The 18,651-nt window shown below is 36.9% G+C and overlaps 1 protein-coding gene across 1 annotated transcript; it reads left to right on the top strand.

Moving 5' to 3' along the window:
• The first annotated feature begins 251 nt into the window (after positions 1-251).
• LOC116166927 lies at positions 252-18,426 on the top strand. Its single transcript, XM_031482142.1, has 8 exons — positions 252-446; positions 5,392-5,669; positions 9,986-10,121; positions 14,407-16,099; positions 17,156-17,493; positions 17,541-17,654; positions 17,709-17,906; positions 17,969-18,426. Exons 2-8 carry the CDS (start codon positions 5,457-5,459, stop codon positions 18,424-18,426), a joined length of 3,150 nt encoding a protein of 1,049 aa, XP_031338002.1. The 5' UTR covers positions 252-446; positions 5,392-5,456.
• The last annotated feature ends 225 nt before the right edge of the window (positions 18,427-18,651 follow it).

The following is an 18,651-nucleotide window of genomic DNA, read 5'->3' as shown; positions in this document are numbered from 1 at the left end:
GTCAATCAGTACGTGACGATTGTTTAAAAGGTACGCCATGCTAAAAAGTTACATTGGAAAACAATGCAAATTACAAGAAAAAAACGAAGTCATAAAATTATTATTAGGTAGTGGCTCGACCTTGCTCGTGTCTCGGTATTTAATAATAAATGGACACGAGGATAGTTGACTAATGTAGATAATGTGGAAAATCACGTTTTTTTCAAAGGCCTGTAGAAATTGTACCCATTGACAAGTACAATAATCATTCATGTTCAAATGGTTCTCTTATCACTTCGTGTGTGCGCGCTGTTTATCGCGAACATTGACATTCATTTTGTTTAAGAAAGTGGAACAATGAAGATGAGTTTGTTTTACATTGCGGAACACGCCGCTCCTCAATTGTTATTTTATTTGTGCTGTATTTTTTAGTGTGGCGACTTGAAGAAGAGCTGAATAACATTAAGGTATTGCTCGTTTTATTTATTTGTTTATCGCATTCAAATGTTTAAACATTTATGATATCATCGCGCTTTCTTTGTTAATCGAATGCTAATACCATTTTTGTTAGGTACCAATAGTAGTTCTTGTTTTGCTAATTGAGTAAGTCGCAATTGCAAGTGCACTCTATACATATCCTCTGCGTAAAACGCAGCATTTCCGGTCCGACCCGGAAGTTGATACCAGTTCCGGTTTGCGGTTGGTTTGTTTGTGCGAAGATATTAACAGTTAATATTGTAGCGAAATTGAGTAAATGGCGTTTGGGTTCGATTTTGGTGAAATATGATGACAGCTATCTAAACCCCCTTTTGATTTTTGCGAGGATTTTTGCAAAAATACTAACTAGATATTTTATAAACATTTTTTTGTTATTTCATTGGCGCCTCTGGTTTCGTTATTATTGACTTTAGTGCAGCCAATTAATTATGTCATTACAAGCAAAACAATCATTATTTTTTTGACGCCACAATTTTTGAGTGAAGTCAAAAACATTTTTTTTTTCTCATGGAATCCGTCCACGCGACGTCGGTAAAGGTTTGTTAACAACTACTGGTGTGTGCCAGATAAATTTTGCATTGCATTTTGAATACAAAAAAAGAAAATAAAGTATCAGACTCTACTAAAATCTCAAAAACAGTTTGCCTCCTCCACAGTCCACATCTTAGCTCCCTCCACCGCAACCTATCAGCTTTTATTGGCAATGGCAATTTTTTAGGTGGCGAAAAGATCCATGGCTGGTTTTGTCACCAAGCTTATAATGAAGCCCAGTTAGAGAGATAGCTAAGGTGAAATAAGCTTTCTCATTACAAGGGGGTGGAATGCTTAATTTCTGACGCCAAAATTACAACTTCTTAAACTAGGGGAACAATGATTATTAATTGCCTTCGACTAGCTCAAATATGGCTAATAACAAATTATTTACTTCTTTCATATAGTTTGCTTATTGTAGCTTTCTCTCCTTTCCTTTCTGAAAATTTTTGATTTCTCCACCACTTGCCAGCAGAAGAAAACGCTACTTGACCATACAAATATATTGAAATCAATCAAAACTTTCCATTGGTTTTACAGGATTCTTTACAAACTTATTCGACTAAAACTTTTTACTAGAAAATAACTAATAGGGGCCAACAATACCTTCTAAATTTTAAGCAAAATGTTACTTTAAAGTAGTACATCTGATTTCCCGTCATTTTGTAATCAAACTTAGATGAAATGGAAGTTGAAAGTGTGCTCTATGCGATAGTGAACTTAAATGATACTGTCATTGGATTAGTTTTCAAGATTTGAAAATCGTCCAATTTAACCTGGACGGTTATGAATAAACTTTCCAGCCTGGAATATTATATTCCCGTCATTTCGGGATGAGACTACCCTCTAAAGATTCTTTGTTTCATTAGAAATCCGATGATATAACGCAAAGTACTTGTCATTGGATTAACTTTCGAAATATCTACGTCAAAACGGGTCAGATCGGTTGCAGTTTTTTTGGAACGGCAATTTTCGTAATCCTGAAAATTCGCCTACGAATATACAGTGTCCAAGACAGATTTTTAATGCGACGTTTCGTCTTTGAGAAGACATCTTCAACTTCATATTTTTGTATAGGTCGGAAAAAAGTACATACTGTAGAGTAGCATTTTTTTTATTACGAATACGGTTATGTATAGCGCAATATGATTCTTTATTAAGTATACCTACCATTTTTAAAGGAATATCGCTATTTTGACATTTTGTCAACGCCTACTGCACCAAAATTGCTGAATGCAATAGTAGTTCATTACACCACTCAATTAACACTTACCTTAGCTAGCTCAAATTACAAATTAGAACATGTAACTAACCCCCCCATCTCCCAACAAACTTTAATTTTAATAATTAAAGAAGTTTGAATCTCAGGGTCCAGCTGGGATCCGTAAGATCTGTAAGACAAACTGAATTAATTGAATTGAGACCGCCACGTTAGATCGGCGCCCATCCTTTTAGGTGTAGACCACCTTCATAATCATTTTTCATATTCGGTAACGGCCGACGAAATGTGAGCACTTATTAACATCACACTTCCTTGTTAAATTACAAAAACAATCAAAAGGTACTTAATTATTGAACCAAATTTTAAATTTATAGCAAAAGTAAAACTACAAATAAATAATAAATAAAATTCAGCAATTATGTGCCTATTTGTAACAAATTCTAGCAGATTTAGTGATCAAGCTTTGAGTAATGGTAAATACAGGGTGTCCCGATTACCATTCTGAAATACATGAAGAGCTTACCTACTAAATTTTATGACAGTTTTGGGGATCGACCAGTGGGATTTTTTTTGAATTTTAACATTCGAAATAAACACAAAATTTTGCACTCCCGTCTAAACATTGATTAAATAGTATATTAAGATACAAGTGTATAATCAAGTCTTTAAAGCACGCGCAACGAGTTTAAGGGCACGACGCAAAGCGGAGTGCCTTTAACGTTGCAAGTGCTTTAAAGATCAATTATACACGTGTATCTTATAGTATTTTTTATTATACCTGCAGTATAATTTAAAAATAGGAAATACAATGAAGTCATATTGACGTTATACTCGAATACATGTCTAATTAAGTGGGCTGGGTGTTCGTAATTTCACGATTGCCATGGAAATGTCACTTGACGTTTGCTTATAAAAATCATCGTCTTTGTGAATTAAACGATTTCCGTTGAAAAAGATAATACACCGTCCATTAAATCGATTGTTGGAAAATCTAAACAAACGTTGGTAGGTGTAAAATCCAACTCCAGTAAAGCCTATTATAAAGAATATGAAAAGTTGTTTTCCATGGATGAATAGGAAGTTACTTACGAATACAGTCTTAAATGCATCCATAATGCTGGCATATATGAAGGAAATGTCAAAGGTATTTAAATCTTCTATATTTTGGTGCATTCATTCAAAACTTTAAAGCAATGCTGCGATTAAAAAGTGGAACAGATTTGGAAACATACCCTAAATTACGCGCATTTGTGAAAGCTTCAACCAAAGGGTAGGTACAAAAGCCAAAGAAATGTTCTGCATTTACAGAAAGCGACCTAAGAGGATTTTTTATTTCATCCAGATGACAGTTTCAAAAGTCATACTTGAAGTATCGTTACTTAGCAACTTTAAAGCACGTGTGTTTTAAAGGCCTTTTTTCGCACGCATTTGAGTGTTTAAAACGGAGATTGTGATTCAGGTATAATAAAAAATGTGTTTTTATTTAATGCGTCTAAGGCTGTACCGTCCTGAGGTAGAAATTTTGGTTTTTTCATTTTAAAGTATCAAGGCCCATTTTTCCATCTATCATGGTTCCCGGAAAAAACTACCAAATGCCAGTTTTCGCCCACTATTACCATATTTGGTTGTTCCTCTGAGACGATTTGCACCTGCAAAAGAACTTCGTTATTCAAATGTGCGCACAGTGTCCCTTGCGCACTCCTGTAGACATAGCATGCTAAAAACATTCCTTTTACTAGCAATTAATTCCCGAGCTCCACTCATTGGAAAAGAAAAGCTTGAACTCAAGGCGAACCTGAAAAAAAATTTGAGTTTTTCTAATTTTCGAAAGCTGGGATCAAATGAGGTACTTTGTCCTTTCTCTCCCTGATCCCCAATGTTGTTCATAAGTCATTTTGGGGCTCTCTTCGAAAAATATTCACGGAAGTGCTTAGTTTCTCGCTAAACAGTTCGTGGGGTCTGCTCGTATACCGTATATTTTAATAATCACCTACAAAACCACAGTTTCCATAAGCAAAAAAATGTTTCTGTTTCAAAAATTTTAGCTTATAAAATAGGTGCTCTGGTGCTCCTTTTAACCTCACAATTATCTACAACTTTTTTGAATCGAGTTGTTAAGCGAGATGTTTATGTTTTCTCCCAATTGCTCGCTCGATGGCTGGCTTCACAGTGCCTTTTTAGCGCATATTTGCAAATTTATTTGTAAAAACTTCAAATGTGAATTGCGCGTGATGGGACGTCAGAAGTGGGTACCGACAAAGAGAATATGGTAGCCCTCGACAAGATGTTACTGATGGTAGAGTCAAACCTGGCTAATGCTCGTATAGAATATTGATATGTCAAAATGGGTTGAAGTGCCTGCGATCTCGCAAGAGGTCTATAGTGAGAGGGGTCAGTTTCCGGACTTAATTGTAATTTTTTTGTCGTACTTCTACCGCTCAGTTCAGCTGATTGACATAATTAAGAAACTTGACTGGATAATTTTTAAATTGTAACCAATCAGAGCTCCTCATTCAGTCAATCGGTCAAGATCTAAATCCCCCGTCGGATTCAGATGCTTTTTCCTTTTTCTTATCCCCTCAAACGGTTTCTGCAGTTTCTTCAGTCGCTTATTTTTTTGTAAAATAACAGGCATATGAAAAAGGACACATTTCTCTGACTTTTCAAGTAGATCTCCATCTCTTATCACTTTAACTTTAATGTTCATAACAAGTTAATGCGAGTAGTGGCTTTTGAGCAGGACCCCCAAAAACTTCTAATCGAATGTCTGGAACTTTGTGAAAACGCAAAGTGATTTCGGAAACTATAACGCAGTTAATTCGTAATTTATCAATGTCAGTATAGAATATTTTGTAAATATGTACTAAAATTGAAAAGTTCGAGGAGATACTTAGCTACTATGGAACCCTACAGCTCCCTTGGGGGATCACTTTTCTAATTGGATTTATTTCTCCATTGTTTGGTAACTGAACCCTAGTTTCTTTCAGTTATCAAATTAATCGGATATTGAACCTCGTTGTTTTCGGCGTCTTTATTTATAAATCGTGTCTGAGACGGTTTACTTTTAAGTTGAATGACAGATACGCTTAAAATGAAAAGAAAGTTCGTATTGATTGAAGCCGCCTGTTCGACTGTTATTAAATGGAATATTTTTGTTGCAGGAATTCGTCATCGTCGTCCAACGCGTTCTCGAAAATGTGATATTCTGAACTCCACAAAAGCCAAAATGTCTCAGCTGCAAAGCACTCGGGCCGAACGGATGGCCCACTACAAGGAGGAGCGTCGCAAGCAATTGGCGTCGCAGTTCGGTACGACGCCAAGCGAGTCTCAGCCGTCGGCGAAGAAACGTCCTATTCACAAAGACGTCTCGAGCAGCTCGGAGGAGCCCCGTACGACGCGAGCTTCCAGATTGCGTGCGGCTGCCGCCTCTCAAGAGGAGGTTTGTGCTTTTAACAGTTATCGATGGCGACTAACCACTTTGCAAATAAAGCAAGGTCGTCTTATAGATCGTGCCCGATATACAGAACCATATTTAGCGTTGCAAGTTACACTGGCATGAATCACCTGTTGTGTAGGGTGCAGCGGACCGTGATGGTCATCGCACTTCACCCATGTACTATAATAACACCCAGTACCTCTTTCTTCACTACCAGTATAAAAGAAACCGTATGCATTATACCAGTAATTCGAGTCCATTGCTCCCATATGTATAGATGGATCATAGTGTGCCTATTGTTGCGGTTAAGGTAATAAGCTATGCGCTCACGTTGACTATTTTCGCGAGCAGTTCTAATTTGCATAAAAAGGCCGTTGAAACTGAACTGTAACAGTTTTATTTTGGTAAATGTCAACAAAGTTCACTTTTCGGAAATTGATACCGAGACGCCTCCCCTACCCGGAATAAATTCAAGAATCTTATCAAAATGAAGAGCTGGTTAGAATCCAAAATTTCTTATGAGGTGCCCGAGTATTCTTGGATTCAACCCTCCCCGCCCCTCCCGTTCTTACTTGATTTCTAAGCTCAACTTGTCAATTGGGACGTGGACCATCCTCTACAGAAAATCTGCCAACAGTATTGCGAAATTAAGGAAACTTACTGAAAAACAAGATCATATAATTTAGTTGCAGAATCGTAATTTAATAATTTTGCAAGAAGAAGTGTGCAGCAATTCAGTAGAAAAAAATGTCTTTTGGATAAACATATTTATATATGTACTTTCTTAAACAATTATGTACGGGAAAAGTAATTACGAAAGCGAAATCGGCCAATAAATCATTGGTAAGTAGATAAAAGGCCCTAACTAGGCCGTAATTCTTGGAAATTTATTTGAAATGAGTATACAAAGGGCTGGCCCAACAATTAATACACAGGGTGGACATTTTGTCTGGAACATTTATCATATATCTTAGAAGCGACATTTTTTTTAAATAAACTTTTTATGGTACCCAAAAATATAAAAAAATTGCTATCAATCTAGGTAGTTTAAATTTGTGGTCAATGGCGTACTTCTGCGTGGTCAAGGGGGGCATATTTTTTTAATGGAAACTACTAGTTTTTACATATTATTAAAGAGTACACTTTTTTGGGTTGTAGCAGCTTAAAAAAATTTATCTAATTTCAAAGAAAAGGAAAATAGTTTTTAATTAATTACATAATTTTACTCGTTTGATCATGTTTTTATGTTGTCATATTAAACAAAAGGTTCATTCTTCACGAAACATAATGCTTTCCATTAAAAAAGTGACCCTTTTAGTTCTGTAGACGCACGCCATTGTAAATAGTTTGTAACCATATACAGTGTGTCCTAGATCCCGTCTGTAACTTAGGGTAAATAGATTTTGTTTTGTTTTGGTTTTTAATTCATCGCATACTACTTGATTAAAATATAAAAACCGTTGATATAACTGGTATCTTATTGTCAATCTTATCCTATGAAAAGTTGAAATGAGAAATAAAAAATCTATCGAGTAATCTAAAAATCCAATATATTTATATAAAACTTTTTTTATACTTTATACTTTCAAGGAAATGACAAATTTTATTTTTTTTTAATTTACGTCAAACCTATTCAACATTTTGAATTTCCACAAGGAAATTTTAAATAAGCATCTAACACTGCAAAACATTGTCCATTTAACCAATTCTTTATCTTTAATAATAAGAAAGTTACCCATGCAATCCCACACGATCTGGGACATACTGTAGATTTACTTATACATTTTTAATGGTATACAATAAATTACTTTGACATAATTAACAAAAGAATAACCTATTTTTTGCAATCTAGTGAAATTATAGAATTAATTAACACAATTTTCCTTAATGTGAGTTTTTCTCTTAAATTTGATTATGCAATACTGGGTCCTGCAACAGTGCAACCTTTTGGGCAAATCTCAACGATAGAAAGTATTCTGAAATACACAGGCTGTCCCATTTTGCCGGTGTCAATAGGCAACTGATTTTTTTTAATAGATTCACTTTTTGGTTTTTTGTCAATGTTACCAAATTATTAATTTTTTTCTCTATAATTCCCCATAAGCAAGCTCCACTTTGATAATTCGTATGAGCTAGGAAAGACCGACGCACTGTTGGAGCACCCTGTATAATAAGTTTCTTATATTGCTCTATCCAAAAAAGTGTATTTTGAATATCAAAAACTAGTAGTTGCCATTTAAAAGATATTACCCCCCTTCACCATGCAAAAGTACGCCACTGATCACAAATTTAACGTACGTAAACTGGTGTCATACTTTTAATAATTTTGGATACTATAAGAAGTTTCTTTAAAAGAATGTTGTTTTGAAGATATATCCAGTGTTCCAGACAAAATGTTCACCATGTATATTTTATCTTAAAAACTCGAGTTCAAAAACACAATCGCATGCAAATAATAGTTATTATGATTTATGCGTATATTATTTTTTAAATTGCCAAGGTAATTCAAAAGGAACTACGTTCACATAGACTTGCCAGTAATTAAAAAAATTCTGAAAACTCTTTTTGCGATGCGTTCCCGTATACAGGATGAAAAAATTATTTTAATTTTAATTGCCCATACAAATTAGAGCTTTGGATAGCCGAAATTACAACATTTCGCTGATACAAAAATAAACCTACATTGCCTAAGAAAGTTTCAGACAAAAAAATCATTTGTAGAAAAACGTTCTTTTCCGAATCCAAGTGTGCCATGATGACAAATATTTTTGACCGGTTCCACCTTTAAATAATCACTTTGCTTTTAATTAGCATGTAAATAATTGTTGTTCTTAATTATAATGTGGATGCTATTTAAATTAGGTTTTTAGGTATGACCTTTTAGTAATGTTTCTAAAAATGTTGCGAAAATTGACACTACATTTGGTATCTTTGAAAATATCGTTTGAAAGATAAGAAAATGCAATAGTTGGCACGAGAATGAAAAAGATTTCTAACAATTTTGAAACCCAAAAAACACCTCATAAAAATACTCCACTCTAATACTCAGCGGATTGGTAGAAACACGTTATAAAAGTACTGCCTTTGGTCCATATTCCATTTGTGCATTCCCGTGTGATGTTATCAATGACCACCCAGCAACAACATTTTGCATATTTCTAGTGAAGTTAGCAATAAAGATGCAGAACGAAATATGCAAAAATATGCATATGAATCGAAACATTCAATTTAGAGGTATTTGCCCACCAATTATATTAATTTGTTGCGATTAATATTAGATCTTATTTTATATCATCCCTATAATAATTTTTGAACTTTGTCGGCCGTAGGGAGTACGGGTATACTCGACTTCTTTTTGATGACGCCAGCATATATTCAAATATTGTTACGCGATTTTGATGATTAAATACACACAATTTTCTTTGAAAAAGTCGTATTTTTGACTCAAGATTTTAATGTTCAAAATTCCTCGAACATCAATTTTCTTCAGATCAGAATGTTTCTCTCCTACGTCTAGGGATAAGAATGTTGGAAATAATTCTACAAATTAAAAAAAATGAAGGAAGAAACCGAATTTTTGGGACTTTTGGGTGCGTAGCTCCAAAAGCCCCCAAAGGGGTACATTTGTTGCTTTAAAATACGGCTGTGTCGCAAAAATTCGACAATTCTTTATCTGGCTATCTATCTATAAAAAAATTTGACGGGGTAAATTACTAACGTAATTTTTTTACTTGTTAAACGAAAAATCAATGTTTTCTCGATTGTTGAATTGCATTTTACAATGTGGCGCACTGAAAACCGGTACAGGGTGCTCCGAAATTAAAGTTCAAGTTCTCAATTTTGAAAACCTCCCCTTTTTTCTGTTAACCAATGTATTCTACACAGGAAAATGAGGACAGTTTCTCATCCCTACATCTAAAGCGATTTTCTACAATCGCTTGGAACAAAAACCAAATGTATGCCGCAGTTATAAAATGTTTAATTAATAACAAATGCAACGTCGACGCCTGTTATACAGGCAGCTTATTGTACATAGTTGCGTGTGAAATTTCCTCGTGTACATTCTTCGAATATAAATTTTTATGTACCATTACGGAGCATTTCCTTATACACGAGAAGGATCGTTTGATGTTTATTGCGGAGGAAACTACCCGTTTTTACCTTAATAAGCAAGCGCTTCCGTTACATTTCTACTTTCCCTTTTCATGGTTCTTTGGGTAATAAAAGGAGCATTACTGTCGCACGTGTTTGACACAATTTTCATCCCCCTTCGTTTTTTTTGTGTGCGGCAAAATTATGTAAGCTACTGTTTGTTGCAGAAACCTTCCCAGCACATGTCAAATGGAATTGATGCTCAACGTAGTCTTAAAATAGAACGCGATAAAAGCGGTAAACGTAAGTCGAATCTAAATCGAGCGTTAAATTCCGAAGAAGTTCCTCAACCAGATTCAACAGGTATGTTTACTTCAATATTGCAATGTTTTTATACACAGTATAGGCAAAAAGTTACTTAGTTTCCTGTAAAGGCTTTATGAAAATTCGTGTTGCAAAAATAGTACGATATGGAAGATGAAATCATCCCTTATTAAATATTGCAGCTTTTTTAAGAAGCCCTATAAAATTTATATAAAAGCTGTCTAGAAAATATACACCCATCCACCAGACAGTGTACTCACTTTATGCATGGCTTGCATCAATATTTTAATAGTATAGTGCTCTATTTTTGTCCCTTCCGGGCATTCTGGGCTTCTTTATCTATAGGTAGATGTCGTAAAGTAAAGAATTTTTATTACGTTCCATCGATTATTGGGGTGGGTAAGGTTAGTCAAAACGCATTGATTTTATTTTCTTCACGTAATTATAATTAGCAGAACGTGAGAGATTTGCTTATTTTCTATTGGTGATGTTTGAAATTAAAACAATTTGTATAGGTACATCAAAGTCAAACTAAGTTGTGTATGACTCATCGGATAAAGGCAGGGCCGGATTAACTGTGTATGCGCCCCTAGGCAAAACTCTACTGGCGCCCCCCCTCCCCCTCTTTTCCTAGTAAGAACACAGAAAATATTTTTGCGTGATTTTTTACAAGAGAATTCTTTTATAACGTCACTAAAATCCAGCCTGTTCGTCAAATCACTATTAATAGAAAGAACTGCCAAATTTGAAATGCTCTGAGCATTAATTGAATTTCTGAGATGTGTTTTTGTCCTTTTTAAAGTCGAAAAAGATCGTTCGCCTGTAGCATTGGTTATAAATAAACTTAAAAAATTCTTGCTGCAATTTCGATGTTGGGAAACATTGTTATTACATTTTTCTCTCTTATAAAAGTTAATATTTTCCACATTTTCTAAATGCTCAATGAAATACTTGAATTGAACGCATTCTACAGAAAACGTTTCATATAAATCTTCAAAGTATACAGATTTTAAATGTTCTGCACATTTCCGAATTTCCACATCATCTTGTAATAGTGATACGTGACTGCTGGTGATAGAAAATTATCGCGTACACGTTTGGTGCGTGGTGCCGGTGCCCGGGCGCGGCGCCCCATTGATCCGTGCGCCCCTAGGCAATTGCCTAGTTTGCCTAGTGGATAATCCGGCCCTGGATAAAGGCGCCTTTATCACATATTGACATGAAGGGTTCCGGGTATTAAAATTCTGTATAGAGAAGATGCGTCTTTTAATTAAAGTTAAGGGGAATTCACACAACTTACTTTAAATTGAAACTTAAATTGCAAAAATAATCGTAATGCGGGAATGCTGGATTTAAACAAAAATTCATAAATTTAATGTTGAGCAAATGCACAAATTGCGTTGATAAACGACGTACGTTTCTCCTCCTTTTTCGGAAACCAACCCCTACGTAACGGTTGTTCGCCTAAAATGATCATAAACTCAAAATTTAGGTATTGTTTAAAGCTTCAATTCAGAATTTAAACTCTGCATTTTTATTGTTTATTTTATGGTTTCCGAGATCACCATGACAAGACGTCATATTATCATGGATGTTTTAAAAATAAAAATAAAACTTATCTCATTGACATTTTTTTAGAAGAATAATAACAAAAAGCTCCAAATCTATGTATATCTTAACGTCAATTTTTTGCTTTCTTTTTCCTGATTACATTGTTGTACCACAACCTTTTTTTTTAATTTTAGCCATGGATTTATGAAGATTTTGTTTTGTTTATTGCATCCATGGTAACTAAGGCCAGTCAAACTGGAAACAAGAAACTGTTCTTCAGGAAGATTTCCTGGATGTGCGCTTTATAGGATAGGATGATAGGAGTTAAATAAATTGTATGCTCTTTGTAGGACTGAATTACTGCAGTCATTGTTGATATTGGTGAAAAAATATCTTCACGGTAGACGGGTTCTCTGCAGGGACGGACTGGGTACTTACGGGCCAGGTGGAATTGCATAGGTTACGGGCCATTAAAGTATTAGTGTGTGTATGGGGGGGGGGGGGGCTCTGAGGTGCACCACAAAAACATTTTTTGCTTCATTTTAGTACTCCTTTTTCGGAAATCAATTACAATACAGTTTTTTTTTAAATTGCAGCTGATAATTAAAAGTAACAAAATATACAATCCAAACGAGACGCGTCGCCTATCATTGTATTTCAGAACTTTCATACTACGACAAAAAATGGTAAATTCATTGTAAAACACTTCAATTAAAACAGAATTTTTTAATTTTTTAACAACCTAACATCAACCCCAATTAGAGAAACGTGTCAATAACTTATTAATAGTGCAAGAAACTAAATACAGCACATACTTATAAATTTCCAACGGGCCATTATGACGTACAGGCCAGGTGGCAATCGCCACCCGCCTCCCCGGACCAGTCCGCCCCTGTTTCTAGTCCATAACTTTTGATTGAGACGCCCGATCGAAAAAGTACGAATTGTTTTGGATTCTACGCACCAAAATTAATAAGAAAAAGTGTTTTCCCGAGAATTTTCATGCAGTCGATTTTTGGTAAAAAAGGAAGGTTATACACTGCCTTTTTTGAGCTCCGAAAAAAAAATTGTCTCAGATCGACCCGGAAAAAAATTTTTTTTATAGAATGTGGCCTGTAGAATCCATAATTTCAAACAGTTCCAAGATTGGGCTACTAGTTCAAAAGTTACAGCCCTTTGAATTTTCCTTCGAAATTGGTTTCTAGTCAGGGGCGGGCCAGGTGGAATTGCATAGGTTACGGGCCATTAAAGTATTAGTGTAGTAATGAAGGTTGCGGTGGGGGGGGGGGAGCTCTGCGTTGTACCACAAAAACATTTTTTGCTTCATTTTAAGGTACTCCTTTTTCGGAAATCAATTACAATACAGTTTTTTTTAATTGCAGCTGATAATTAAAAGTAACAAACTATACAATCCAAACGAGGCGCGTCGCCTATCATTGTATTTCAGCACTTTCATGCTACGCTAAAAAATGATAAATTCATTGTAAAACACTTCAATTAAAACAGAATTTTTTAATTTTTTAACAACCTAACATCAACCCCAATTAGAGAAACGTGTCAATAACTTATTAATAGTGCAAGAAACTAAATACAGCACATACTTATAAATTTCCAACGGGCCATTATGACGTACAGGCCAGGTGGCAATCGCCACCCGCCTCCCCGGACCAGTCCGCCCCTGGTTCTCTGGATCTATTTATACATTGATTTATAGATAGCTTTGATAAATGAATCAAGGCAATTTTCTCCCGGTTGTCTTCAAAAACTGCACTATTTTTCCGTATTTGTCCAGAATCTTTGCAATCCCGGTCTTTTCATCCTAATTGGTTACTAAGGTAATTAGAAGATAAAATTAATTTTTGAATTAGTAAGGTATTAGAGTTCAATATTCATTTTGATTTGGGCACTCCAAAAATTACATCCTTTTTAAGGAGCTGAGCTCAAAAAATTCTTGCAAATAGATAAAGCTCTTAAGGAGTTCACGATTCATATCTAAAATTTATTTGTTTTTTAAGCTAGTAACCAGTATTGGTGTTTAAAAAAAAGAATGAAATTAATAAAAACTGTTTGTTTTAAGCGTTTTTAACAAAAAAATTTGCGGAACAAACCCGAAATTTTCCACAATCTTAATAAGAAGTTCAGTTTATTTTGTCGAAATGTGAGGTTATGTTACTTCGTATTTCATGATTACTTTTATGTTGGTACGAATAATAGCGTGTTTAATATTCCTGAATGCTAACTTCAATTTTTAAAGAGGTTGTGTTAACATTTTTCGAATTTGCTAAGCTGCCTTCGAAATTCATATTTCATATTTAAAATTTTAAAAGTTTTTAGTGTGCAACAATAAAGTGCCAAAACGTGGAGGCCATTTTTATGTTGTTTACGTTGGGATGTATTTTGACATCTACCTAAAATTTGCGTTGGCATAAGGTGACAATCGAATTACTTCTGAGAGTTCCCGAGTTCTTTTTGTTTCCAATATTCATTAGGAAGTGTACACCTTTTCAAATCTCTAAGCTTTCATAACTCTTACTATTTACTTGCTTAACTAAAGAACGTGCGATGACACATAATTTTATATGAATTCTGTTGTATATGATTAAAATATAGAATGATGCATAAAGGTGGTGGATTAAGTTTCAATCTTCCAGAATTTCTGGCTGCAAGGTAACCATGACAACCGTCTAGACATCGATGCCAATGCCTTAGAATTTCATTATCTGCTATAAGCCCTTTTACCCTTGTAACATCGTTGTCCTTTTTTTTGTTATAGAGGACTTCATAACACGTAGGCGACGTCGACGCTTTTTCCCGCCCGAAGTACTGCAACAGCCTTCACGAGATTCTCATTTAAGTAGTGAAACGCCTAAATGTGATAATGTATCCACTGCCTCTCCCGTTCTCAGTACTGCCATATCATCGCGCACGCCGTTAAAAAAATCGGAACTTAGTATACATATGGAAAACGCCCGTAGGGGTCAACTCGTATCTCACTCCGAAATGGGAAAATTAAGCAGAGCTTACCCCAAGAAGTCTCTCGAATCCATCAAACCGACCAACTTATTTCATAAATTAGGTAATAAGGAAAACAGAACTTTAGTGAAACAGGAGAAAACTCCATTAAATAGTAATAAACCGCGCAGATCTGTTAATGTATCAAAACGAATGGACGAGCTGACCGCGTTAACTCAAGACGCCTTGGCGCGCATCGAAAAATTAGCCGTGAAAACCAAGTCGAGTGTCCAAAACCCTGCCGTTCACACAACCACCGAGAAGCTCGAAACTTCCCACGATACGGTTAAGACTCACACGTATTCAATTTTGAAAAAGAAAGATGAGGCGGCTGCGCCGCCCGTTATTAGTAACACGGTCAGTGGTCCCATATCAATTTTGAAGCGCAAGGTTTCCGTGGACCAAGTGCGTTCGCAATCGGGAACACCGCCGACCGCGACACCTCCCGTAACTTTCTCCCCGAGCGTCGTAGATCCAGCCACGAATCGTCGCCGGCAAGGGATTCTGAAGAAAAGACGAAGCTTGGACGAGTCTCAAGTGCTACGTCACCGCAGCTGCAGCCCAGAAATGGCCGTCCATGGCCGATCGGATTCGCGTTCAATTTTAAAAAATCAGCGCCGATCCTCACTGGAGGAAATCCTCAGATCGCAGTCTCCCGAATCCGGCTTGCATGGCATCCTGAAACGCCGATCGTCGCGAGTGGAAGATGATATTGAGCCTCCCATAAACTCCCCAGAGCCACATGGTATACTCAAACGGCGATCTGGTAGCAGCAGCGCCGGTTCCAGCACGCACACCCCACATGTTTCGATCGCAACCGCTGTTATTCTCGCTGCTGCTGGAGGTGCAGAAATGGTACTAGAGTCGAATGAGACCGTCAAACCAATTTTGAAAAAGAGAAGTTTTTCTGAAGACCAAACCGTCGATTCTTCATCATTTGATGTACCCAAACCTATCCTGAAGAAGAAATCCAGTACCGATACCGACGACTACGAGGATAAGCCCAAGAAGCCCATTTTGAAGAACAGCAAAAATTCCGCCGAAGATCGCGACTCGGACGCGTCAGAAGCCTCCTACCGATACAATTACCAGCGGTCCAGCACTGACGAGTGCGACGTCAAGCCGATTCTCAAACAGGGCACCTCGCGCGAAAGCTCCCCGCGACCGAGATTATCGTTCTGCTCCAATGACTGCGCTTCCGATTCGGCGGTCTCCGATTTTCGACGTCACCGCAATTCGCGTCGGTCGCACACGGTCTGTACGGATTTCAACGTCAAAAATCCTCTTCCCCAAAAACCCGAGGATCGCGAGCTACGCAAGCCGCGTCCTCTATCCGTCTGTGATATGGTACTTAATATAGAGAAAAGACTGTCAACTGGCGCAATTCCGAAAACTAAAAGGAACGGCGAGCGATATCGGACTCAGCCGGTAACCTACCACGAGCTTGAGGCGAGGTAAGCAAAATTAGATTCTTTTTTCCGCGTTTTTCGTTAGGATTGAATCTGCCGCAGTTTCATTCGCCTAAAATGGCTAGTAATAAGAATAGTGCAATGGTCCCTAGAGCTATCCATGCTAGTAATTTAGAAAAAGTTTTGCGACCGATGAGCCGTGAAGCGAAAAGTACAAATGCAAACGTGCACGCCGTTCATAGAGTATCGTTATCTCAAAAAGGCACACTACCACAACCAGGTTTTAGTGGATGATAATCCGAAAATGAATTTGGGGGGGGGGGGCTGAAATATTTTGGCGCTAGTTGAATTTTGTGGTCTCGTTACTTCACGAATGTAGAAAATTTCATCCCTGCGACCATTCCAAAAAATCAAGAACATTTTAACAAAATTAAAAAAAGTTCAATAATACAAAAATGTTGTAAAGAGATTTTTTAATTTTTTTGAATCAGTATTGAATTTTTTGGAGTTATATTTTTGAAACGCCATTTTTTGGATTAAAATACAGGGTGGTCCATTTAAAAAAGTGAAGTTTCTGTCCCTTTTTATTATGAACATATAGGATCATTCTGAGATTGACAATTTTTTGTTCCCTCGTAACTCTAAGCGAATTAATGAAATTTTGATTTTACCATTTTAAGTTTGATCCAAAAAAACCGTACTTTTTTGATAATACTAGTAATTAATGCCATATGCTCAATTGTTCTTCTGATTTGGTCATTCCAATCTTGAGAAAAATACTCTTTATTTTGTTAATTCCAACTCGAACAGTATACAAGTTAGCAAAAGAACCAGGCACACACTGTATAGTACGAATTTTGCAAGGACAACCTTTATGAAAAAACGTGTGAACGTAATATTTATAATACATAAATTGGGTCATAATCTAATTATAATCTGACCGGCAAATTTATAAGTTAAGAAACAACTTGATGGATTTTACGTGGTCGATTTTATTTAGTAGTTGTTGCCAAAATACTCGGCTATCTTTAGAATTTACAATCTGTCTAAAAATTGCGGCACTCCGAGTTCAATTTAGTCGCTTACGTTTTGTTCTTTCAGCCGTAACTCGCTCCGAAAACCGTTGCATCAAGATTTACCTTCGGCAACGACCGATTGCAATGGTGGTCACAATGCTCACTCGTTGGTGGATCTGACGACTTCGTTCGACAGCGAAAACAACCTTAACAGTATCTTTTCGTCTTCCTTGCCAAATACGACCATCGATAGTGGAATATCAGGGAAGATGTCTTCAGATTCGGCCTTTCAGTCTCTTGGGGATGGCTTGGAGCTTGAAAGTGAGGCTGCGTCTTCCGTTAGCCCGCTTCCTTCGCCGAAGTGCGCTGCAGGCAAGTTGCAAATGAAGACCCTGGCCGAAGAGGCCAAAGCCATGAGAAAAGGTAAGTCTGGACGCAATATTCGGTGTGTCTCTAACCGTTTGGAGCAGGCGGTTTAAAACATCGCGAGGAAGTGCCCGCTAGTCGATTTTCAACGCAGCCGATCACCGTCAGCGAAGTGCAGGAGGCGAGAAAACTGAGCGTGGAGGAGGATGCCTCAGTTGGTAAGTTTTGAGTGTTTGAGTAGTTATCATTTGGCTTTGCATGTTATCACGCAGATGGTAAACTGGACAGAACAGATCCAGCTCGCTTGAGTATTTCGGAGAGAATTAAGCTATTTAGTCAGACCATTTCATCTAATACCGCCACCAAGTACAGACCACGCTCCGCTAGATTTCAATCGCAGCCTGTTACCGTAGACGAAGTTGAAACGGCACGCGCTCCACCAAGTAGAAAGCACAACATGTTCGCTTTAGGTGTGATTAATTTGCAATTTTTGAGTGAATCCTTTGGTTATTTACTTTGAGTTTATTTACAGATTCTTCTAAGGATGACAATGTTAATCAAAAAGAGAGGAAGGGAATTTTAAAATCAAAATTGGATTTTTCTCAGGTTAGCGCCAGGGTATCGCCAAGGTTTCAAGAGTCGCTCAAGTCGGTATTGAAGAAGTCTGAGGAAGTGAGGCGACTCGGTGCTACGACTCACAGCGGTTTACGTTCAATTTTAAAACCGGAAACTTCCGATTTTGCTCTTGACGAGGGTATCTCGTCGGACGATTCGCATTCCGGTTCGGAAGTGGAAGGTTCCGCGAAAAACGGTGCGGACGAAAGTGCGCGTGTTTCGGACGTCGGTTATAAAAAGTCGTTCGATAGTGACAAAATTAGTAGTGACGATACGAACCAAACTTCCGATGGAGATTCGTCCGGCGGAAGGGAAGTTCGAAGCATTATCGAAGGTGCCGATTGGATAACTAGAAGGAGACATCGTGAGCGGTAAGTGTTACCATCTTAAAAAGCGTAGTTGATTCAAACAACTGAATCTGTCACAATGGTCACACCGTTGTTTCAATTTAGAGGTTTTCCATAGCAATGCATATGCAGTTGGAGGGCTGCTTGTAGATTATTTAAACAAAATCAATCAAAAAAATTGAAATATTTGACATACTACAAAAGTTGCACCCTTCTCAAGGCAGAATTTCTAAATTCGTAGTTTTAAAATCGC

This window comes from Photinus pyralis, unplaced genomic scaffold, assembly GCF_008802855.1.
Source record: "Photinus pyralis isolate 1611_PpyrPB1 unplaced genomic scaffold, Ppyr1.3 Ppyr1.4_LG3b, whole genome shotgun sequence".
Taxonomy (NCBI): Eukaryota; Metazoa; Arthropoda; class Insecta; order Coleoptera; family Lampyridae; genus Photinus; species Photinus pyralis.
Note: the sequence above shows the minus strand (reverse complement) of the source record. Positions and strands in the feature narration are given on the sequence as shown.

Bases quoted from the DNA above. Each gene is read 5' to 3' on its own strand.
- LOC116166927 (XM_031482142.1), top strand. From the start codon at position 5,457: ATGTCTCAGCTGCAAAGCACTCGGGCCGAACGGATGGCCCACTACAAG. The intron at 16,100-17,155 runs GTAAGCAAAATT...TTGTTCTTTCAG, and splicing joins TACCACGAGCTTGAGGCGAG to CCGTAACTCGCTCCGAAAAC. The intron at 17,494-17,540 runs GTAAGTCTGGAC...CGTTTGGAGCAG, and splicing joins GGCCAAAGCCATGAGAAAAG to GCGGTTTAAAACATCGCGAG.